General features: G+C 43.2%; 1 protein-coding gene across 2 annotated transcripts in view; it reads left to right on the top strand.

Moving 5' to 3' along the window:
* The first annotated feature begins 12,438 nt into the window (after positions 1 to 12,438).
* The window catches only part of HNF4A (hepatocyte nuclear factor 4 alpha), a 41,341-nt gene continuing 29,013 nt past the window's right edge, over positions 12,439 to 24,766 (top strand). The window contains exon 1 of one of the 2 annotated variants that reach the window (XM_040436472.1): positions 12,439 to 12,654. In XM_040436472.1, coding sequence (XP_040292406.1) covers positions 12,534 to 12,654 — 121 coding nt within the window. In that variant the 5' untranslated portion in view covers positions 12,439 to 12,533. Of the gene's footprint in view, positions 12,687 to 24,766 lie in introns of both variants that reach the window. The other variant, XM_040436473.1, reaches the window with a different exon arrangement.

The following is a 24,766-nucleotide window of genomic DNA, read 5'->3' as shown; positions in this document are numbered from 1 at the left end:
CATTGGTTAATGGGAAATCTGGGGTTATATCACCCAGGGCTTCTGAATGTAAACTCCATCTATTTATGTACCCTTATGTCCTGCACTCCTCACTGTATCACTAGACATATAGGGGGTCATTTATCAAACTGGTGTAAAGTAGCACTGGCTTAGCTGCCCATAGCAACCAATCAGATTCCACCTTTCATTTCGGACAGCTCCTTTGGAAAATGAAAGGAGGAATCTTATTGGTTGCTATGGGCAACTAAGCAAGTTCCTACTTTACACCAGTTTGATAAATGACCCCCATAGTATCTGACCTGAAACAGAGGAGATATAATATAATATGACCATATTGGTTGTCACCCCACTTTTCCAGAATCAGATATCACTAAGAGATGGCTGAAAAGAAGTGGATTTAAAGGGGACGTGTCCCGGTGGGGTTTGGACTCTCTGCAGCGCTGCTCACACCTCAGTTCACTGACCTTGTTAGTGTTGACACAAGTTCTAACTTTACCCTAGTGAAGTGTTCCTGCGGTGCTTGTCATGGTATCTGCCGGCTCGCTGATGTCACACCCCATCGCTTTCTATCTTTTCAGCAAGAATCTTTTATTGGCGCAATTAAATTATAAATAGTCTTTTTATCAAGTAAAAAGTCCTTCAGAAGAAACCTCAGCTATTTCCTGCTCACATCTGTTGACAACATGAGACTCTGCGGCCGGATCAGTACTAATATTCTCCAACTATGGACCCCGTCGGTCAGTTGTCGCTCAACCAACCCCTCCCGTAGTAGGAATGCATTGTATAGAAATAGGGTGAGATTTCTCAGCCCTCGCTGTGCTTTAGTGGTGGACTAACCATTTGGACATCAGGGCAGTGCCAGACGGAGCCCTTCATCCCTTATAGCCCCCATAATTTTTCAGCCTCCGTCATGCTCAGTTATGCTCATTTTGCATCCGTTTTAGACATTTCTATCGGTGATTCGTTATTCTAGACAGAAAAAAAAGTCAGCCACAAAGTATTTTTTTTCCCCCCGTCTAAAATATCGAATTTCAGACGGAAATGTCTAAAACGGATGCAAAATGAGTTTTTGGGGGTTTTCTGTTCTTCTGACATATCAGTGACAACAGTAATGTGAACCTGGCCTTAGGCTGCTCTGTAGCTCCCACATGCTTTACACTGCAGCTATACTTATTAGAAGGTTAGTGTGAACACAATCCCAGGAAATGGCTAGATATAAACTAAGCGCTGTGTGACCAATCATTGGTCAGATGACCATTTCCACACACAGATCTTTTGTTATACACACCAACTATTGGTCTGATTGGACAGATATTGGTCATGTCATCTGTTGGTGTAATACAATCCCAAGGGAGCAACCTAGAGATCCCGTTAATGCAATGCAGTGGCAGGACTATGTAAAACCACTGATAAGTGAATATAGAAACATAGAATGTGTCGGCCCATCTAGTCTGCCCAATATACTGAGTACTATGGATAGCCCCTGGTCCTATCTTATATGAAGGATGGCCTTATGCCTATCCCATGCATGCTTAAACTCCTTCACTGTATTTGCAGCCGCCACTTCTGCAGGAAGGCTATTCCATGCATCCACTAAAACTATATCCAGGTTCAAAGGTTCAACTTTATTGTAGACTGCTGGCAATTCATTCATAAACTTCTAGTAGGAATAATAGAGGAATGACAACACATACAGGCATAAGAATAGATGCTCCAGAATTAATAGAAGATAAAAACAGGCATTCCAGGAGAGATGATATTTCCTCTTCGACCTTTGGATATTTGTATGTGCACATAAATATAGAATGGTACTGGAGGAGATTTACTAAGATTGGTGTTTCCTACGCTAGTCTTATTACAAAGTACACTGGAGTAATATGCACGGTTCTTAATAAATTTGGCACATCTTTTGGCTTTCTGTGTGTAGTGGCCCCACTGACTAAGCGTGGGCACTACACGAGGGTCAATTGGGGTGTGCGTTACTTCTACTCACTAGGGACAGGAGTGTCATTTCCAATTGTGCATATTTTATGTAAATTGTAAAGTATTGTTTTTTATATGTAATGTTTTTCCCTGTGTTATGCAGTATCAGGCCTAGTCTTTGTAGTTAGTCATCCTAGACGCTAGAGGGAGCTAGAGTAGCCCTGGTATAAGTATTCAGGCCCAGACAGGAGAAGGGAGTTCGAGTTCAAGGTCAGGAGTCTGCAGAGACAAGTTAGAAGGCACCAGCCAGAGCCTTCTCCTGACATGCAGCTGGACAGCCCAGGCTGTCAGTTGTAACCAGGGGCTAGTAGAGGGATCCTAGCCTACCTGTGGAGCAAGAGAGCCTTAGTTAGCTCTGAAGACGCCCCAGTAGCAGGATAGCACCTCCTGGGAGAAAACCAGCAGTACCCTCCAGGCAATTCAGGACAATTCAAGGTCAGATAAGTACCATGATGGACAGAGGTTATATAGAATACAGCAAGTGCGATCTTGGAGAAAGAACCGATATACCAAGGACATAAGCCAGCATTTAGGCATCCGGGCCTTGGCATCCAGCCAGCTAGAATAGCTGAAGGGGATAGAGCAGGGTTGCACTGTAAAGCAATCACCATTGGGTTCCTCCAAGTATCTTGCCTGTTTATTTCCTGCCGCCATCTGAAGTCTACCTGTTTGTTAAGTACTGTCTGAGGAACTGCATTACAATCATTTCCCAACTGAACTGTATGTACAAAGTGTAAACCGTTTCTTCAAGTAAAAAGACATTTGGTTTATCTACTGATTCCTCAATTATTCCACCTATCACTACACGGTGTGCCACCGTTCAATTGGCACTGGCGTCACGAACCTTAAAGGGACCTTGCCCCAGGCACATAAAACACCTGCAACATCCAGGGCACCTCATCCACCACCAGGCCTGGTCCCTAAATACAGAGTGTGCCCCAGAGGACTCCTGTGCCAGCCTCTCCTTCACTGCTGTACGCCTGCCCAGGGTTTCCATATATAACTGTGAGTGACCCTCGCTTGCCATTGACCGTGACCTCACAATCGCATTACCCTGCGAGTCTGGCGTACCGCATGTGCACCAGAAACTGAAATCTACGCCACCCAAGAGCTTATGCCAGATTTTGATAAAGTATAGTAAATATGGCAGGTCAGGGGAGAGCATGCTCCCTTCTGCTAATATCTGCCCTTTTTCTCTTCATCTTTAAGTGTTGAGAAGCTCAAAAAGTCACAAATTATCGTGTAAATATGTTGTGCGCCATAATCTTCAACTTTTTTACACCAATTGTGGTGTAAAAACATTACTAAATCTCCCCCAGTAGGTTGGAATTTCAGTTTTATTATTCCCGGAGGAAGATACTCGGGGTAAAAGGCCTCCTGAGTAGCATAAAATTGGAAGAAGAAAAAAAAGCAGTACAGTAAAGCACAGCTCTAAGGGGAGCTTAGATTTCCTATATTACTTATGTGTTCCATATATCTGGGGTGGGCACCATCTAATAAAATAGTAAATTGATTGTGTGGAAGGCAATCTATCTTCTGAAGTGGCATGGAAATGTAGTCTCTTTAAATGAAAATAATAATAAAAAAAAAAAAATTGAAATAAAATATAAAAATTAATATAAAAACAAAACAAAAGGTGGAATCTCGATGTTTGGCAGCACTAAAAAACTGACGTATCCTATCCTTATCAAGACTTAGGAAATATAGCCAAAGTGAGGCAGCGCGACTCCTTCGTTGAATGGAAATGTAGTCTGTCTTGATCAATATAACATTTATTTTTTTAATAAAATCACAAGCAATAAACCTTGATACAATGCCCTAGCTATTTAAATTGATCCCAAATATACCCCTTAAAAAAATCATTATTCTTGCATTAATTAATATACCATAATTGTATCGCTATCATTTCATTAATGATATACAGTTACATATCAGTTGCTGGATCCTATATACAAAAATGAATAATTAATATTAATAGTTTTTGTACATAGGATCCAGCAACTAATATGTAACTGTATATTATTAATGAAATGATAGCGATACAATTATGGTATATTAATTAATGCAAGAATCATGATTTTTTTTTTTAAGGGGTATATTTGGGATCAATTTAGAAAGCTAGGGCATTATATCAAGGTTTATTGCTTGTGATTTTATTCAAACAATTTTTAAGAAAAATAATTGTTATATTGATCAAGACAGACTACATTTCCATGCCACTCCAGAAGATAGTTTGCCTTCCACACAATCAACTTATAGTCAAGGTATTATTACGGGAGTGGGTTTGCCGAGGATAGTGCACCTTATTCCAGAAGCCTAGGACGGCAGAAAATATATATCACCATCTAATAAAAGCCAGCAATCTAGGACTTTTTTTTTTGGGGGGGGGGGGGGCAAATGTCCTTTAAACCCTTATAACTAAAAAGCATAGCCACCAGGTTGCTGTACTTGGGATTGTGTCTATATGCCATATTTCCGTCTTACATGTAATTGCTGTTTTTCTCCACTAGAATCCGAATTCAATGTGAACGTGCCATATAAGCACATTCCTGCCTTGCATGTCAGCAGTGTAAAGATTAGCTGTTCGCAGCTCTCTCATCTGAGGAACCCTTTACCTTTTCGTTAGAGAAGTTGCTAAAGATAAAATATGTCTTACTGTGTGCTGGTCACGGAAGAAGATGCATAATCTGAACACAGGTCCCCTGTATGCCTATATGGAATCTTTAAAGGAGGTCTACCACTTTAAGAGAAAATTCCAACCAAATGCCCACAATGCTCAACGTAAGCAATAATAATGTTACTAATATTTTGACTTAGAGGGATATTGACACAAATTAATTCTTGTGATGGCAGCCATTTTTGCAAAGGTGAGAAACAGATTCGCCATCATATTGGTGGTCATCCACCAAACCCTAGAACGAAGGAGACACAGCTCACAGTGATATGCCCAGAATCCCTCTAGGCTTGACATGAAATTTCAGGCACATCACTACGGTGCCTCCCAAGTGTCCCTCTTTGACCATCCAAAAAGTTGGGTGGTGCGACTAGTGGCGTACATAGAGAAGTAAGGGCGCCACAGCAAGGATCAAACCAGGCCCCCCACACAGGACAGAAATGTTTCTGCCTAAACCTCTTTCAATGACCCTTGGCCCATTTTTCCACTGCCTCATTTGCTAAAAATTGTTCCTTTAGAGCAGGGGTGCACAACCTGTGGCCCGGGGGCCACATGCGGCCCTCAATACCATTCTATGCGGCCCCCAGCCACCTGGGAGCAGACATGTATGTCTATGTCTTGTGGCTGCTCACATGAATCTTTTATGTATTGTCCCATTAGATGGGAGTACTAGAAGTGTAACTAGACATTTATAATATACACTGTATGTTCAATATGCCATAAATATAGTATTTCACTTGATAATACCCCTTTAAAGTTTATTTTCGGCCCCTGGAATTGGTTCAGGTTGACAATGTGGCCCCCAACCAGAAAAGGTTGTGCACCCCTGCTTTAGAGGGTAGAGCCCTGACCAAGTTTTCACCAGTAGTAGAAGAGGAGATAATCCCAGCTATGACTGGGCCCCCTCTTGCCCTGGGCCCCATAGCAGTCGCCTGGTCTGCCACTATGGTAGTTACGCCCCTGGGTGTGACACTATTTCAGAAAAATCTGATGCTTTCCAAAGCTATTGGATTTGATAACATTAATAAACCTTAGTGGGGGTCCCACCTCATGGACCCTAATGGATATTACCTTCTGAGAAGGAGGATCCTCCTTTAAGGGTTTTATGATGTCATTTGACTATTGTTGTAGGACAGCCTCTTGTGCTGCCCCTCTGCACCCTTCACACCCTTCCAAGTCTTACCATTCTTTGTTGGAGAGAAGAACATCATGGCACTTTGGCAGCAACTCCTCACTTTTTCCCTAATTTTGATGATTGTAAAAAGGGACTGTCGATTTTCAAAGTCCATATAAAAGGAGGATCCTGACAGGGTCAAAGACAATTTGGCTACCTGCATCCACCACTAGAGGGAGCATAGGCACTTACTGCACACTGCTTAGATGTTAAAGGGCTTCTGTCACTCCACTAAACGAGCGGACACACTCGTTCTCTGACTGGCCCTGTCTGCGTTTTAAATCTTGCGACGGTCTTCAGTTGGCGCAGGCGCACTCAGTGGAGGACGCTCGCTCGGCTGCTCCATCCTCAGTGCGCCTGCGCTAATGACGTCACATGTACACCCGGCGCAGGCGCACTGAGGATGGAGCGGCCGAGCGAGCGTCCTCCACTCAGTGCGCCTGCGCCAACTGAAGACCGGCGCAAGATTTAAAACGCAGACAGGGCCAGTCAGAGAACGAGCGCGTCCGCTGGCCCTGTCAATCAACATGAGGAGGGGGCGTCATTATGAATGGAGGATGCGCCCTACCTGCTGCTAGAGAGGTAATTTGCATATTATAAAAGTCAGTTTTTTTATATAACTACTGAACCGAACTGAGTAATAGCCCTATATATTGAGAAATCGCAGCATAAGCATTGTAAGGAGACAAAAAAAAATGAGTTTAGAGGAGTGACAGAAGCCCTTTAAAATCAATCCCTTAGGTCCCCACCTAAGTCACCAAGAGGCTCCTCACCTTCACGTTCTCTTGGCAATCTCAGTGAAAGAACCCTCACATCCTTGTCACCTTGCAGAGAAACACAGAGTGTCAAAAATGATTGGGACAGTGATCAGTATTTATGTGGTGGCCAATTTTGCAAAAGTGACAACAGAAAATGCAGCCATATTGGTTGTCAAAGATGGTAAAACCATCACCTTATTAAAGATTGCACTTTTTTTCCAAAATTATAGTTGATTAGGGTCTATGCTAAGTATTTAATGTATCCCCTATCCACAGGATAGGGGATAACTAACTGATTGCTGGGGGTCTGATCTCTGGGATCCCACACGATCCCAAGAATGGGGGTCCTATGGAGTAACATGCCAAGCATGTGCCCTGCCTCTCCATTCATTCTCTATGGGACAGTCGGAGATAGCCAAGTACAGCTCTTGGCTATTTTAGTTAGTTCCATAGAGAATAAAGGGAGTAGTAGTGAGTAAGCTCAGCCTGTCACTCCATCAGGCCGGGGATATGGGATCCCGTTCTCGGAATTGGTGGGGGCCCCAGTAATCAGACCCGAAGCAATTACTTAGATATTCCTTTTCCTGTGGATAGAGGATAACCTTAATACTTGGCACAACTCCTTTAAGACTAATTGAAATATGACAACCAATATGGCTGCACTTCCTGTTGCCTTATGTAAAATGGCCTCCACTGCAGAACAGAAAACTGGATTAAACTTTTTATTCATTAATAGATAGCCAATTTTAAGAGTTGGGTGATAATTAACTTTAAAGGGGTTTTCCAGTTTTTTTTCCACCCCAGCTCGCTGTACCTCTGGAAAAATCCATACTCACCTGGCTCTTTTCACTGAGCTTCTGGTACCCATTTGTTAACTTCCACATAAACGGGGTCATGTGCATCGCTGCAGTAAATGAATGAGGCACATGCCTTTGGCAAATATGGGAAGATGTCTGGATTTAATAGAAAGACTGTACAGCCTGCTTTACCAATATTCAGCCTTGGAAAGATTGTGCAGCATGTGCTCTGGGGAACTGAACTGAATACTACCAGTGTCTACATCGGTTAAGAACACTGGCTTTGTTACCCCATCTTGGCCTCATCACTGCGCCGTCTACACCACGAGAGAGCCTTGACTTGCACCTCCAAACCTCACAACATCAAGGACACCCCATCTAATATCAGACAGGGACACCAATACCAGGGTGCGCCCCGAGGGAAGAAAGGGTGCACCCTTCATTCACTGCTGAACGGCCCCGGGAGTGCCAGTGTGGACTGCCACTGTGAACCACTACTACTTCTATCAGTGCCACAACTACCACTCCCATTCTCCTCCTGGCTCTCCCACTCCGGGTCGCTGCAGCTGCAATAGTACACATGTTAAAGAAAGCCTGCAGCCACGGAGCTGGAAGGGAGTAGCAAGGAACAGGTGATTATGGATTTATGGATTTCTCCACAGGTACCACTGGGTAGGGGCAAATTAAATGGATAAGTCCTTCAAGGCTGCCGACCTTAATATGCCCTATAGGTGTACCCATCTTGAAAGCATAATGTTAAATGTCTTTTAGCTTTTACCAATTATTGGCAGCTTAGGCAGGGTACTGGCTCTCCTTAAAGGGGTTATCCAAAGTCTAAAACATGCCCCAAATGCCCGGGCCCCTCATATACATTATACTTACCCTGCTCCCTGGCACCTGCGTCTCTCCTGAACCCCCACGGCCACTGCTGCATCTCCAGGATCAAAATACCCGGCGTCGGGGGGAGCAGCCAATGGCACGCCGCGACGGGGACTAGCCTCCCTAGCATCGCGGGTGAGGGAGATGCAGCGGCTGCCGTGCGGGGATCAGGAGCGGGGTCAGTATAATCTACATGAGGTGCCCGGGCATTGGGGGCCATGTTTTAGACTTTGGATAACCCCTCTAAAGAGTACAGCGCTGTATGGAGACTTACTGGAAGTGCTTCATGGTATGGAGACTTATTGCCAATGCTCCATGGGAAACAATATTCAAAGAGATGTTCTCCTTCATTGGGAGACAACTCTTAAATTCTCAAAATACTAAAACTTCTCAAAAATATCCCGGGAACCATTTTCAGCACTCCCTTTGGTATAACTGATTTTAGTGATGTATTTCAGATGCTGAGAAACCCACCCAGAGAGTTTGGGGACAAGTGTGGCTATGTGGGGACAACTGAGGCTGTATTGGAGGCATCTGTGGCACTAGGAAATTATCACTGTCTGGAGGCATAACGCACTGTATCTGGGAATCTCTGGCGCTGTATTGGGGAATCTCTACCACTGTATGGAATATGTTGGTGCCATATAAATGATGGATAAATAACTGCCCCTTTGCCTCTACAGTACAGTATAGAACAGGCCCTAAGAACAGTGTTTCTCTAAGAAATAGGTGGGGTCCTATGGGGCTCCTGGTCTTCCTATACTAAGCATTTCTTTTCAAGCTCTCATGTCCTCAAAGAAATCACCACAACTTTGGGGCCTAGAATGTATTTTATAGTAAGGGAACTGTGTATTTGTGCAGTCTCTATGTCCACGTTTGTGAACCTTTGTGTGTATGCACTCGTATGTGTTATCTCTGTGTACCTGCGGATATCAGTTGTGTATCATTGTGTGTTTACTCCTGTCTGGGGACTCAGAGTAATCTAACGTAGAGTCCTTGGGCCTCGTTGGAAAAATCATCTTAGGCTACTTTCACACTAGCGTTTTTTGTGGATCCGTCATGGATCTGCAAAAACGCTTCTGTTACAATAATACAACCGCATGCATCCGTCATGAATGGATCCGATTGTATTATGTCTTCTTTAGCCATGACGGATCCGTCTTGAACACCATTGAAAGTCAATGGGGGACGGATCCGTTTTCTATTGTGCAAGATTGTGTCAGAGAAAATTGATCCGTTCCCATTGACTTACATCGTGCGCCAGGACAGATCCGTTTGGCTCAGTTGCGTCAGGCGAACAGGCAGCGTTTTGGTGTCCGCCTCCAGAGCGGAATGGTGACTGATCGGAGGCAAACTGATGTTTTCTGAGCGGATCCTTTTCCATTCAGAATGCATTAGGGTAAAACGGATCAGTTTTGGACCGCTTGTGAGAGCCCTGAACAGATCTCACAAATGGAAAGCCAAAACGCCAGTGTGAAAGTAGCCTTACAAGCACCATTCATATGACTAGATCATGATCTGCTGCAGTTTACATTCGTATTCTTATATTTAATGGCTACTTCAGTTACTACTGACATTGGCATTAATTATGTGGTGCACAGATATTATAGGCCTCCTTAGCAAATCTTAATATGGGCCCCCAATAAGATATCTGACAAATCGTGTTTTTTTTCACTATGGGAGGAAATTTTTCAGGGAAAAAAAAAAGCCTTTTCATGACTTCTAAGTATGGCGCCCATTCAGAACACCATGGGAGATTGTACTAAGACTGGCATTTTTTACACTGCTCAAGAATTATTAAAGGGGTTGTGTCACTTCAGCAAAGAGCATCTATCATGTAGAGAAAGTTAATACACTTACTAATGTGTTGTAATTGTCCATATTGCTTCCTTTGCTTGCTTGATTCATTTTTCCATCACATTATACACTGCTCATTTCCATGGTCATGACCACCCTGCAATCCATCAGTGGTGGTCATGTTTGCACTCTATAGGAAAAAGCACTAGGCCATGTGCGGTCCCACCAGAGAAGCCGGAGCTTTTTCCTATAGTGTGCAAGCACAAGCACCGCTGCTGGATTGCAGGGTGGTCCTAACCCCTGGATTTGAGCAGTGTATAATGTGATGGAAAAATTAATAAGTAAGTGCCTTGTATTAATATCCTCTACATAATAAATGCCATTTGCTGAAGTGAGACAACCCCTTTAAGAGGCAATAATTCTTGCACATTGTGTGTGCCAGAAAATCTATGTCTACAAGGAATCTGGTGTAGATTTCAGGTGAAATGTAAATGTGTTGGACCACTGGTGCCCTGCACTGCCCAATTTTTATAAAAGTGTCAAGGAAGATGTAAAAGGGCAAAGAGTCACATATTTTGGTGCAAAACACACTTGTGCCAAAATTAGCGATTTTGTACACTGGAAAACTGGCATATTTGGCTACTTCCACATCTACAACAGGCATTTTAGTATTCTGTTCCGGAAGAGGCACAGAATACCAGAATTACCATATCCAGCATAGCTGGACAGATCCCATTCATTATAACTAAATTCATGCCAGAAACATTATAGTATACTCATTATAGTAAATGTAATCCAGGTGCCATATACAGCAATTCCGCATTCTGTTACTTTATTGGAACAGACTACCAGAATGACTACCACAGATAAGGACTTTACTCTACTTCCCTTGAAACAGTATGTTATAAAACTATCTTGCTACAGCCACCACCAGGGGGAGCTCAGTGTATAGGAATTTACACAGTTATCATTTTAGTTTTTATCCCCATCCTTACTCACTGAATATATTCCTAATTTAATAAGAGAAAGTCAGCATAGCAGTCAGTGATTAACAATACTATAACTTTTATAATTATGTCCCTATGAATAAGACTATAACCACAATAACACTGGCTTCTATATACAAGAATATAACTACTATAATACTGCCTCCTATATACAAGACTATAACTATTATACTACCCCTATACACAAGAATATAACTTATATAATACTGCCGTTATGTACGAGACCATAACTACTATAATACTGCCCCTTATGTACAAGAATATAACTGCTATAATACCGCCCATACGTACAAGAATATATCTACTATAATATTGCCCCCTATGTACAAGGATATAACTACTATAATACTGCCTCCTATATACAAGACTTTAACTACTATAATACTGTCCCTATGTACAAGAATATAACTACTATAATGCTGCCTCCTATATAAAAGAATATACAGTAACTACTATAATACTGCCCCTTTATACAAGAATACAACTTCTATAATACTGCTCCTATGTACATGAATATAACTACCTTAATACTGCCTCCTATATACAAGAATATAACTACTATAATACTGCTCCTATGTACAAGACTATAACTATTATACTACCCCTATACACAAGAATATAACTTCTATAACACTGCCTCCTATATACAAGAATATAACTACTATAATACTGCTCCTATGTACAAGACTATAACTATTATACTACCCCTATACACAAGAATATAACTTCTATTATTCTGCCTCCTATATACAAGACTATAACTATTATACTACCCCTATACACAAGAATATAACTTCTATAATACTGCCTCCTATATACAAGACTATAACTATTATACTACCCCTATACACAAGAATATAACTTCTATAATACTGCCGTTATGTACGAGACCATAACTACTATAATACTGCCCCTTATGTACAAGAATATAACTGCTATAATACCGCCCATACGTACAAGAATATATCTACTATAATATTGCCCCCTATGTACAAGGATATAACTACTATAATACTGCTCCTATGTACATGAATATAACTACCTTATCACTGCCTCCTATATACAAGAATATAACTACTATAATACTGCTATTACTATTACTGCTGTTACGATAAATTTATTTTTGAATGTAAAGTTGATAGGATAGAAAACAACAAACTTTATAGAGCTTACACAACATCTTGTACACATCGAGCAGTCACTGAGCATGTCAATTAAATCCTTAGCAAGTCCTGTATCTCAGGGGGGGGGGGGGGGGGGAGTGTGGGCATCTAGAGGTGGGTTGCTTAAAAATTAACTTCACGACTCCACCCTAAGAAAGCTATAGGCTTTTTTTTGCTTATGTGCTCATCTATCAGAGTTACCTGCACTGCTGAGGTGACAGGCTGGAGTCAATGTAGCCGAGGTTGAAGGGCCAATAACCTTACAGGGGGGAATTTGCTGGAAGCCAGCCGCTGTTTGCTGATGATAATGAGACTTTCTAAAGCCCTGATAGATATGGATATGGCTGACTACACTGAGGCTTTGGACCCGGCTTACACCACATTGGAATTTGAGAACATGCAAGTGCTGGCCATAGGGAATGGTAAGAGACTCTCTGTAACTTCATGTCCACAGGTAATGATGGGTGTAGTAGTGCCTCATTAATGTGGAGGCTGTGCCCACAGTGCCCAGCACCTGGGTGCCTTTCATAGGTAGTAAATGGCCTATACTGACTTATAGTGTTAATAGTCCACTTTCTTCCTCGCTCTTGCTTTGGGCCCCTGCCTTTGTAGGGTCCCCATGAAACCAAAAGAGCCAATGGTCACTGCCTATACTAGGATGTTGTATCAAGCAATATATTTACTGATATTCAAATACTCAAAATTGTTAATATTTTCTGTTATGTTAGCTTTCTTTTTCATTTTAACTACAATTTACCAAACAGTTTCATTCTTTAGATTTTCTTACGGTCTGCTTTTATGGCACTCGTTTGCCAGTCAATAGTAGTTTAATGATGGACGTTGTAGATGTTAAAGTGGATAGAGCCTATTTAAGGTGAAGCAGGCCTTGAAATTGCTGGGCCATCATTAACATACACATTCAACTCAACTGGGGAGAGAGTAAGTGGTGGGGGGCAACAAAGTACTGAACACGAAAAATTCCACTGTGTCGGACTGAGCCCACCAGAGGAAATTATTCTCACTGCCCAAACCCCTATATCAGGAATAAAGATTAATGGATTTTGAATCACAGAAGTTTACCTTAGTGGCAAGTTAATGGCTACAAATCCTGGATCTTTGAGGCCACATATGGCATCAGAGCCTGGGCCCACCAAAGGATCCTCCGGTATTCTTATGGCTGCTATAGTTATTGTTATATTTACTAACTTATTTGGTAGCCTTATCATTTATACAAGAAAGTTAATTTCTTAGGGATCAGTAATGGGACCTGGATTATCAGACCAAGTATATAAAAATTAAAACCAAAGGGTAGAGAACCTCCAGGGAGGAGGAACTAAAGTCACATCTTCTCATATTGTCTTTTAGTGGTCTCATAAATCTGGTCCAGTTAAATGCAGATTTCTGGATTATTAAATGTCGAATTAAAGACATTTTGTAGAACCAGAAGTAGTAGTAAAGTAGTAAAAAATTCAAGCATAGTTGTGTCATTTTCAGGGAACACCAGGTGACAGTCAATATAGTTGTCATTGCAGCTTCAATAGAGATTGCCACCAGTTTTGCCAGATTCCTGAATAGTAAATCTGTACCATTAAATGCCTCTGTGACCTTTTTCTGCATGGTTAGCCAGATTTCCCCATCACATAAGGTAGCCTCACACATTAGATAACTATCAGCCAACAGCTATCTCTCCCGATCCTCGCATACATATGCATCCTCGGCTCAGCCAGGCATTTATATGGAGTGAAAAAGGGTTGAGCGGAAGGCCGCCACTAGACACCTCTGAAAACAAAAGAATTCAGGAGTTGAAATCCAAAAACTCCCTATCCTTATCTCCCTCAACATGAACTGTCAGGTTAGGATAGAGTCAGGGCACTCCATACACATTAGATGGTCTACCGGCAGGTTCAGCTGTCATGGATCTAATGTGTATGACTAGCTTTGGGGTTAGATTGGTCCCTTTCTATCAGCTAGATCTAGAGAACAGGTAGCTACTAAAATCAAAAGATGAACACAGTGGATGCTCCTCCAAGGAAAATGGGCAAATCTTTATGAGCCCCCTCCCCCATTACAGCACTAATAATTGTCTGAGTGGGCTGGGTATTCTTATCAATGACTGTATCAATTATTGTACAATCCAAAACATGCAGATTTGATTATACTAAATTTTTGAAAGTGTAAACCCTATATACATAAGTGTATTGTAATCTGTATGAGAAGCTCCCAACTCTCTTCCAACAGGTGAGGTCTGGGGAGAGAAGGATTGGGCAAAATATTGGGACATTGATGGCATATCGCTGGGATGGCAGATAGGTGTAGGTCCCACCTCTGGAACCCACTCCTATCTCCAGAACAGGGCTAACAAAGTGCAGCTTGCTCTCCATTCACCGCTATGGGACTTCCGAAAGTAGCCAGCGACTGTGCTTGGCTGTTTTTGAAATTTCCATTTCATTGAATGTAGAGCAAGCTGTGCGAGTGTGGCCACCTCTCCATTCATCACTATGGGACTGCCAAAAATTGCTGAACCATCACAGTGAATGGAGGGTGACCATCCATGCGCGGCTGCTCTCCATTCACTTTCTGGGACACATTCTGGAGATAGGTGTGGGTCCCACCTTTGGGACCTATTCCTATCGGCGATATGTATTTCCAGAAAGCCCTGTCCCGACCAAGATGCTCACTGCTCACTTCCAATCAACTATCCACTCCACCCACTAAGGTCATGAGAATCATCACCAATTTCGATAGGGGGTCTAAACAAGTCAGGCAGATTTTGGGGCGCCATTGGCAAGTCCTCAAAATGGACCCTGACTTAAAAGACGTTTTAGGTGACCAACCACAAATAACCTATCGTAGGGGGCCGAACATACGTGATAAGCTAGTGCATAGTCACTATGCACCCGATCGCACCAAGACCACCTGGTTGCGATGTAGAACTGTGGGTTGTTATAGATGTGGAAATTGTATAGCGTGCAAACGCATACAGGTTAGCAAGTCATTTGTGAGCAATGTCACAGGCAAGACATATTCAATCCCGCATTTCATTAACTGTAAATCCAGAGGGGTCATATATCGGATCCAGTGTGAATGTGGGATTGAATATGTAGGTAAAACGATACGGGAATTCAGGAGGCGGATAGGGGAGCACTTGGGGGACATCTCACACAAAAGAGATACCCCAATCTCTAAACACGTCCATACTGTGCACAATGGTAGAGCCTCTCTGAAGTTCCTCGGTTTTGATGTGGTCAAACCACCTGTGAGAGGGGGCAACTGGGACAAATGTCTGCTTCAGCAAGAATCCCGATGGATATTCCACCTTAAAACATCTGCACCCCTGGGCCTGAATGAAAGGCTGGACTATGGGTGCTTTATATAGATATTGGCTAAGCTTACTCCTCAATAATAGTAATGTTCAATCCTGTGGTGGCATCCTATTCCTCTGGAAGGGATGCACATATAGGAGACATACTACTATTTCACAATTTTCCAAAACAACCTGGTATTGTGTCCAGCTCTTTCTATCTAGTTCTTGTTGCTGCGAACCTGCAAGAAATGTCAGTTTTAATTTGCTACGATCTTGCTCTGTAGTGTTGTCACGGACGCCTCCATTGTGGGACGTACTGTGAGGTTACCTTGTGTTGACATGTTCTCCGTGGTAACCGCTCTCTCCCTCCGCCTCCTGATCCGATTGGTCGCCGTAATCATGTGGTATCGGCGGCGGCGTCTGGTGCGTCACGGCGCATGCGCGTGACGTCACACGCCGACGCCGATGCTGACAGGGCGGTCTCCCTGGAAGAGGCGCGCTGGGAATCTATTTAAACATCATGAAGGTATGTGTCAGTGTGGCTGGTATAGGTTGATGAACCCCCTTAACATTAGGGATACTACCTTTAGTGAGGACCACCAGATCCTTACACACCAAGGAGCAGAGAAGCATTTATTCCTCTGTAGCATGGCAATCCTGCACCATGGATGCCTGCCCCTAGACTTTGACTCTGAACCTTGGGTCTAGTCTTTCATGTAACCGTCCTACTGCAGCATATGTTTGACTGCTACTTGCGGTCATAGACGGTATATTTTTCGTTTTGTCTCTACATGCATTTTATCCCCCTGAGGAGTCGACACGACAGAAACGTGCCACGTCGGGAGGCCTGTAGTCGCTTTGTGTTTTTTATGTTTGTTCACTAGACTAGGGTTCAGGTCCATAACTAGGGACAGGTATCCGGACGGGGTCGCTCTTTTCAGGGCGAGTGCTCTGTGTAGACAGGCAGCATGGGAGCAGGCCCCAATCCTACCAAGTATATAGGGTGATATAGGGCACAGCATCCATACTCTCATGACTGTTTTTCCCTGTCTACACTCCCTTCCGTCAGGCCTGACTCCCTTACCACGCTGATCCTAGTCATCTGGTCGGTCAGGTAAGACTGTCTGTGTCCACACCGGCGCAGCAGTTACATCTTATATTCTTGTCCTACCAGAAGTGGGGTATCCGTCCTGGAACCCCAATACATGTTATACTTGTGTTGGTTGGGTTATACTGTTAGCATTCACCTATGCGTATCAGTGCTAAGTTTTGTCTTTTTTCTTTACCAGCAGTGGGGTATCCACCCAGAACCCCTTGACTATATGTTTTGTATTGTGATGCATCTTCAGGTGTATATTTTAATGTATATCATATAAAGGTTATATTTTAGAAGGATATTTCCCCACACTCTTCCATTGTGGGCCACTCACAACTATCGGCGATATGCCATCAGTGCCCCATATGGGAATGCCCCTTTAAGCCACCCTACTTGTCAAGCAAGGTGAGAAAAGGGTCTAAGACATATTACTTGTGTTCCCGAATTCTGGCTCAATTTCTCTCCATTGACAATCACTCACATCTTTGTAGCCACATCTTAAAATAATACATTTATTTATCCTGCTTTACTTTTATTTCCGGGACTAGTAAAAAAAAAAAAAGTGCCCTCCCTGTAACATGTTAGGGAAGAGAAGGAAACGCCATCCAGCAGTAATCTCCTCTCTTGTCTCATGCAAATTAATGGAGCTGAACTGTCAGGAATTAAAAGCAAGAAAGAACGAGAGTCCATTTACACGGGGGTGATTTCCTGCCCCCGACAATATAGCAAATCGAACGTCATTCATTTACTGTCACTTACATGCGGTAAATATTGTACTGTATGAGGACGCCTGATCTTTAATACAATCATTTGTCCCATACTCTTTGAATATGTCAGCAGCACATCCCTCAATACAAGGGGAGATGTCCTGCCTGCAAAAGAGTTTTTTTGTCCATGTAAAAGACGAGACTGCCGGGCATATTTGTAAAGGAAAATTGGTTGAATCTGTGGATATTTTTGGTGTCCAAACTGGATATAGGACAGGATTGTGAGGTAACATGACTGGTTGTGTCAGTCATGTTGTATGACTTCCATGTGTGAAAACAAAATATTCAAGGGAAAGCCCACCACACATTAACCTGGAAGGCTAGGGTGAATTGAACTTAATGGAACCAAGGGACACTGAAAAACACTGTAAGGTCTTCTTAAAGCAGAAGGGGGGATTATCAAAACTGGTGTAAAGGAAAACTGGTTTAGTTGCCCACAGCAACCAATCAGATTCCACCTTGCATTTTTCACAGCTCCTATGGAAAATGAAAGGCTCAATCTGATTGGTTGAAAGTCAGTTTTCCTTTGCAACACCTTTGATAACTCTTCCCTTTCGGTGTTACATACCGTAGCTCATTTCCGTTACTCGTTCATCCTTATTTAAAATAGTGGCCGGAGACATGCATATTATTTTATGCCTGTGGAGTCAGCTATATATATATATCCAGAACCGCTGGTAACACAGATAGAGCCTATGAGTAGCTGACTATTAGTATGCAGCTTCAGGCTCAATAATCCTCAAATGACCTGATTCAAGAAATCCTTCCTACAGCGTATATTTTGCAGTGTTGAGTATTAAAGAGGTTGAACCTGGACATATCCCCTTCTTCCCCCACTTAGCCCCTCTGAAATGTTATGCTCCAATGTTCTCCCTTGCCCTGCTTTTTTTGTGTCCATTTTTATACTGCTAGGAGAAGGCTTCCGCCTAGCAGTGTTCCCGGGGACGTCACCGGCACTGATGGGCGGGCTTTAGCGCTGCCCTAGCCTTTTTACAAGCTAGGGCACCGCTAATGCCCGTCCATGGTGTCAGTGACATCACCGGGCTCACTTCTGGGCAGAAGCCTCTGCCTAGTTTACCCATGGAGAGCCCAGTACGCCACTATTAGAGATGAGCGAATCGACTTCAGATGAAACATCCGGAGTCAATTCGCATAATACTTTGTTTGACTACTGTACGGAGCAAGCGCTCCGTACAGTATTAGAATGTATTGGCTCCTATGAGCCGAAGTTATTACTTCGCGAAGTCTCGCGAGACTTTGCATAACTTCATAAATCAATTTCTACTGTAAAAAAAAATAATTTTCCGACCTCGGGTTTGGTTCCAAGTGGTACCTTGGAACCAAACCCGAGTTCGGGAAATGTTTTTTTACAGCAGAAATTGATTTATGAAGTTATGCAAAGTCTCGCGAGACTTCGCGAAGTAATAACTTCGGCTCATAGGAGCCAATACATTCTAAGGCCTCATGCACACGACCGTATTTTGTTTCCGTGTCCGATCCGTTTTTTTTGCGGATAGGATGCGGACCCATTCATTTCAATGGGTCCGCAAAAAACGCGGACAGCACACCGTGTGCTGTCCGCATCAGTATGTCCGTTCCGTTGGTCCGCCAAAAAAATAGTGCATATCCTATTTTTTTCTAGTTTGCGGAAAAGGATAGGCATTATTACAATGGATCCGCAAAAAAAACGGATCCGCAAAAAAACAGATGCCATATGAAACGTCATCCGTTTTTTTGGCGGATCCGCAATTTGCAGACCACAAAACACATACGGTCGTGTGCATGTAGCGCTCGCTCTGTACAGTATTCAAACTAAGTATTATGCGAATCGACTTCGAATGTTTCATTCGAAGTTGATTCTCTCATCCCTAGTCACCATGAAATGCTCCAATGCTCATGTCAGAGGGGCTGAGTGGGGGAAGAAGGGGATATGCCCGGGTTTAGCTCTGAACCCGGACAACCCCTTTAAGCTTCTTACTTCCTGTCACCCTAACTTCCATTAAACCCTTCACTTCATGTGCGTCCCAAACAATTTGAAATAAAAAGGCCTTGATTTTAAAAGGGTTGCCCACTTCGGAAATCCTGTTTCATTAGAGGGGTCTGTGGATAGTGAGCTGATTACAGGCTGTCCTGATCCCTTTCTTCCCCAGTGGTTAGCTATGATGTGTCAGGGGAATCTGCCATCAAGCGTCTAATTTCCCTGTAGTACTCCACCAGGAAAAGTGAAGCATTATACAATGTGAATGAATGAATGGGCTGTCCATCTTATGTAGATGATTCTGAATGAGGGTCCAACATCTATTAAACGGGTTGTCTCATTTCGGTAAATGGCATTTATCATGTAAACAAGGCACTTTCGAATGTATTGTGATTGTCCATATTGCCTCCTCTGCTGGCTGGATTCATTTTTCCATCGTTTGCAGGGATTACGACCATCACTGAAGTGCAGATATCAGGTGGCCTATGTGTGCTCCCACAGAGAAGCCGGCGCTTTTTCCTATAGTGTGCAAGAACGACCACCGCTGCTAGTGGCCTTGTATTTCTTTGAGATGCTGCTTCTCTCCTCTGCCTCTTGCTTGTAATAATTGACAATAAGAAACCTATCACATGCAGGAGGCAAGGGAGACACTTAGACTATGCAGTGTGAGTTAGGGGGTAGTGTTGAGCGCGAATATTCGAAAAGCGAATTTTTATCTCGAATATCGCAACTTCGAGAATTTGCGAATATTTCGAATATAGTGCTATATATTTGTTTTTCGAATATTCGTCATTTTTCTCCATCTGAAGTCATGATTCCTCCCTGCTTCTTGCTTGTGGGCCAATGTGTCATTGGCCCACAAGCATCTTAAGCAGGGAGGAATCATGACTTCAGATGGAGAAAAAATGACGAATATTCTAAAAAACGAATATATAGCACTATATTGAATAAAGTGCTATATATTCGTTTTTTAGAATATTCGTCATTTTTTTCCATCTGAAGTCATTATCCCTCCCTGCTTAAATTGCTTTTGGGCCAATCATGTGTTCAGATGGAAAAAATGACAAATATTCTAAAAACGAATATATAGCACTATATTCTATAGTGCTATATATTAGTTTTTGACCGACACCTGTATTGATCGCGTAATATTCGCATATTACGTGATCATTACCTTGCCGATTTTCGAGTAAAAAAAAAAGAATGTAGAATATAACGAATATTCGAATTGGCTAATATTCAACGAATATTCTACAAAATATTCGCACAATATCGTGAATTCGAATATTGCCCCTGCTGCTTATCACTAGGGGGCAGAAGTTCTGTCGCCAATCTATCAATTCCTACCGTTAGATAGGACATAGAGCAGAGCAAATGCACTGTCCTGCAAAACGAGCCCTCACACAGCTCCGTATACATAAATATATATTTAAAAAGTTATGGATATGGATCACAATATGGCAATGCAAAGAAATTGTATTTTTAAAGTCTTTTTAGCTACTAAAGGGCCCTTTACAGAGGCCAAGAATTGAACAGATCATCGCTAACAAGCGTTCATAGCAATACTTGCTAGAGATGATCTGGTGATGTAAATGCACCGCCAATTACCCAATGATCGAGCAAAACGCTCATTCATCGGGTAATTTGATCGTTTGTGAAGCACAAAAATCCTTGTTTTCCAGTGGCAGATCAACAACACAATCTGCTGTCGGGAAAAGAGTCTGTACGGGGAAGAGCGATGGTATTAGTGATCGCTCCTCCCCATACTCTGGAGATGCTGGAGGACATCGCTGCATGTAAATGTACCGGTCTCCTCCGCTAGCGATCAGCAGATTGTGGGGAAGGAATGCTTCATCCCCGACAATCTGCTTGAACATCGTCCGGTGTACATCGTCCCGCCAGATAAGAAAATCTGTAAAAATTAAGCACTGCTGTAATCGTACTGACTCACAGAATGAAGTTAACATGTCAGAGGGGCACGCCAGGCACCGACAGCTCATCCCATCCACACATTCTGGGGCATCGGGTAAGAGAGATTCAGACCTGCTTAGCATGTTTTCTGGCATTGTATCTTGATTGCGAATGTTTGCGCACATCTGACTGATATAATATGCCTATATGATAGAAAGCTAGTCACTCATACCCGCTAGACTCCCATTATACATCTAGGACTGCATGATAGATATTTATATTCCTGATGTATAGGTTGTTGAGTCGTAGGAAGTCTATACCTCATGTCATATGCGATATCATGGGATTGCTCATGAGCTGCCGATGCAGGCACTTTATACTGTTTCCACGTGTCTGTACATGTGTATGTATGTTTTTTATGTCCAACGAATATATTTTGATATTTGGGTATTTTGTGGTACCAGCTCTTTTTGCTGATTTATGTCAGTTTTACTGCCTAGGGAATGTCATAAAAACTAAGGAGGACATTTATGAAATCAGTTTTGTGGCTTAAAAAAGTCACATCATGCCAACTGCGCAGTTTTCGCGGACATACAGTCAAAATTTTCAATATTTGGTAGTCCTCAACACTTTTCAAAGTGGTCTATGTTTAAGGCTAGTTGTGCACTAGCGACTACGATCCGGCAGGCTGTTCAGGCAGGGAACAGCCTGCCGGATCACCCTGCATTGCCAGAAGTTTGTAGAGCTCCAACCGGCCCCATCCACTATGATGGGGACCAGTGGAGATCCGGCTGCATTCGGCAAATACACTGAGAATCGGCTGGAAGAAAACTGTGCACAATTTTCACACCTGCGTTCAGTGCGGATCCGTCTTGTATCTGCACAGACGGATCTGCACCGATAATGCAAACGCTTTTATCCATTTGCATTATTCTTCCAAAAGAAAGTCTAAGTCAAAACGGATCCGTCCTGACTTACATTGAAAGTCAATGGGGGACGGATCCATTTTCAATTGCATCATATTGTGTCAGTGAAAACGGATCCATGCCTATTGACTTACATTGTAAGTCAGGACGGATTTGTTGGCTCTGCATCGTCAGGCGGACACCAAAATGCTGCAAGCAGTGTTTTGGTGTCCGCCTCCAGAGCGGAATGGAGGCGCAACAGAGCCAAACTGATGCATTCTGAATGGATCCTTATCCATTCAGATTGCATTGGGGCTGAACTGATCAGTTTTGGGCCGCTTGTGAGAGCCCTGAAACGGATCTCACAAGTGGACCCAGAAATGGCAGTGTGAAAGTAGCCTAACACAGTGATAACTCTCTGAGTGTAGTAGATGGGTGTGAGCCCCCAGAATTCAGAACACGCACAGTGTGACCTGAAGTCTGGGGCCAGGCTGCTACAGTGTGGACCAAATTTTATATCCACCCTCCCATCACTACAGAACATACAGGGTAATACAGCACCACATACCTCTTACATCTAGTGACGTCTCCTTTGATGTAGATGTTCTCTTAACTCATCTTCTCCTTTTAGACCTTCAGACCAGACCACCAGTTTTCAGCCATTTCTCGTCTCTGCAGTTTGACAAACAAAATCTTAGTATACTACTTTTCCATCATCCTCCCATCTTCTTGACAAATCATCCTACCACCCCAAATACTGTGCTACTGTGCTCCCCAATACTATACTGCAGAAACAGATAAATCCCCTGATAATACTAGTGCCACACAGATAATGCCCACTTCAATAATTATTGGCACACACTGCCCTAAAATAACTGTGCCCAGCAACTAGTGCTCCTGACACTAATAATGTAAACATAACGTCCCCCAAATAAATAATTGTGGTAAGCTGATACTGTGCCAAGGTGCCCCCACAGTAATAGTGCTCCCAAAAGTCCCACCAATGGTAATAATTCTCTGCTAGAGTACACACGTTAGTAATAGTGCTCCTACAGTGCCCCCAACATTTCCCCACTGTGCCCCAGAAGTAATAATGCTCCCATAGTTCCCATACTAGTAATCATGTTCCCCATAGACCCCCAGTAGTAATAAAGCCCATCATAATGCCCCCAGTAGTAATAATTCTCCTTATAATGTGCCAGTAAAAAAAATACCCCCTTTTAATGCCCCCAGTTGAGCTAATGTCCCCATAGTGCCCCCATAATGTGCTAGTATAAAATACCCCTATATAGTGCCCCCAGTAAATGCCCCCATAGTGCTCCTCTCCCCCCTTCCTCCTAGTGCCCCCCATAATTTGCAAGTATAAAATACTCCTTCTTAGTGCCCACCATAGATGAGCCCATAGTACTCATCTCTCCCCTTCCCCATAGTACCCACCATAATGTGCCACAGTATAAAATGCCCCTATACAGAGCCCCCCATATAAAATACACATTCTTTGTGGCCTCAGTAGAAGCCCCCATAGTGTTCCTCTCCCCCTTCCCCTATATAAAATACCCCTTCTTTGTGGCCTCAGTAGATGCCCCCAATAATGTGCCAATGAGAAGTGCCCCCCATAGATGCCCCCATAGTGCCACCCAATAATGTGCCAGTAAAAAGTGCCACCAATAATGTGCAAGTAAGAAGCGCCACATAGGTGCCCCCACAGTGCCCCCCAATAATGTGCCAGTAAGAAGTGCCCCCATAGATGCCCCCTCAATCATGTGCCAGTAACAAGTGCCCCCAAAGATTCTCCCAATCATGTGCCAGTAACAAGTGCCCCCATAGATGCCCCCCAATCATGTGCCAGTAACAAGTGCCCCCATAGATGCCCCCCCAATCATGTGCCAGTAAGTAGTACCATATAAAAAAATAAACACTTATACTTACCTCCATCAGGCTGGCAGCGATGCGATGCAGGCCTCTTCCGGCCTGTGTCACGCGCTGTACGGCTCAGGCGGCGCGATGACATCATCGCGCCGCCTGCAACGGCCTCTGATAGGCCTATCAGAGGAACGGAGAAGGGAGACGCCTCTCCTCTGCCCCGTCGCAGCACATCTAAGAACGGCGATACAGATGACTATGGAGATGAGCGTTTCCACAATGGCTTTTTTGGCACAGTTTTTATTTTTTATTTTTTACGGTGTTCATCTGAGGGGTTAGGTCATGTGATATTTTTATAGAGCTGGTTGTTACGGATGCGGCGATACCTAATATGTGTGTTTTTCCCTTTTTTTCAATCCATAGTCCAGTTAAAAATAGCCCTCTGCCCAGCAACTGGCCAGCAAAACCTTGGGCCAATCAACTCTCGGTCCTGTTGCCGGCTAACATTTGGATTACCTGACGAGAAATAAAAAAGAAGGGGGGGGGGGGGGGGAGACAACCACAAGCAAATCATCGTGTCTCAATGACACCATGAGGGGCAAATGTCAAAATTTCTGGCCCTGCCCCTGTCATGATCAGTGGTGCCTGCACAAGCGAAAGGATCACCCAATGAACGAGCATTTCGCTCGTTCATCCAATGATTGATGGCA

This window comes from Bufo bufo, chromosome 6, assembly GCF_905171765.1.
Source record: "Bufo bufo chromosome 6, aBufBuf1.1, whole genome shotgun sequence".
NCBI lineage: Eukaryota > Metazoa > Chordata > Amphibia > Anura > Bufonidae > Bufo > Bufo bufo.
The sequence above is the reverse complement of the archived record's forward strand: the minus strand, read 5'-3'. Positions and strand labels throughout refer to the sequence as shown.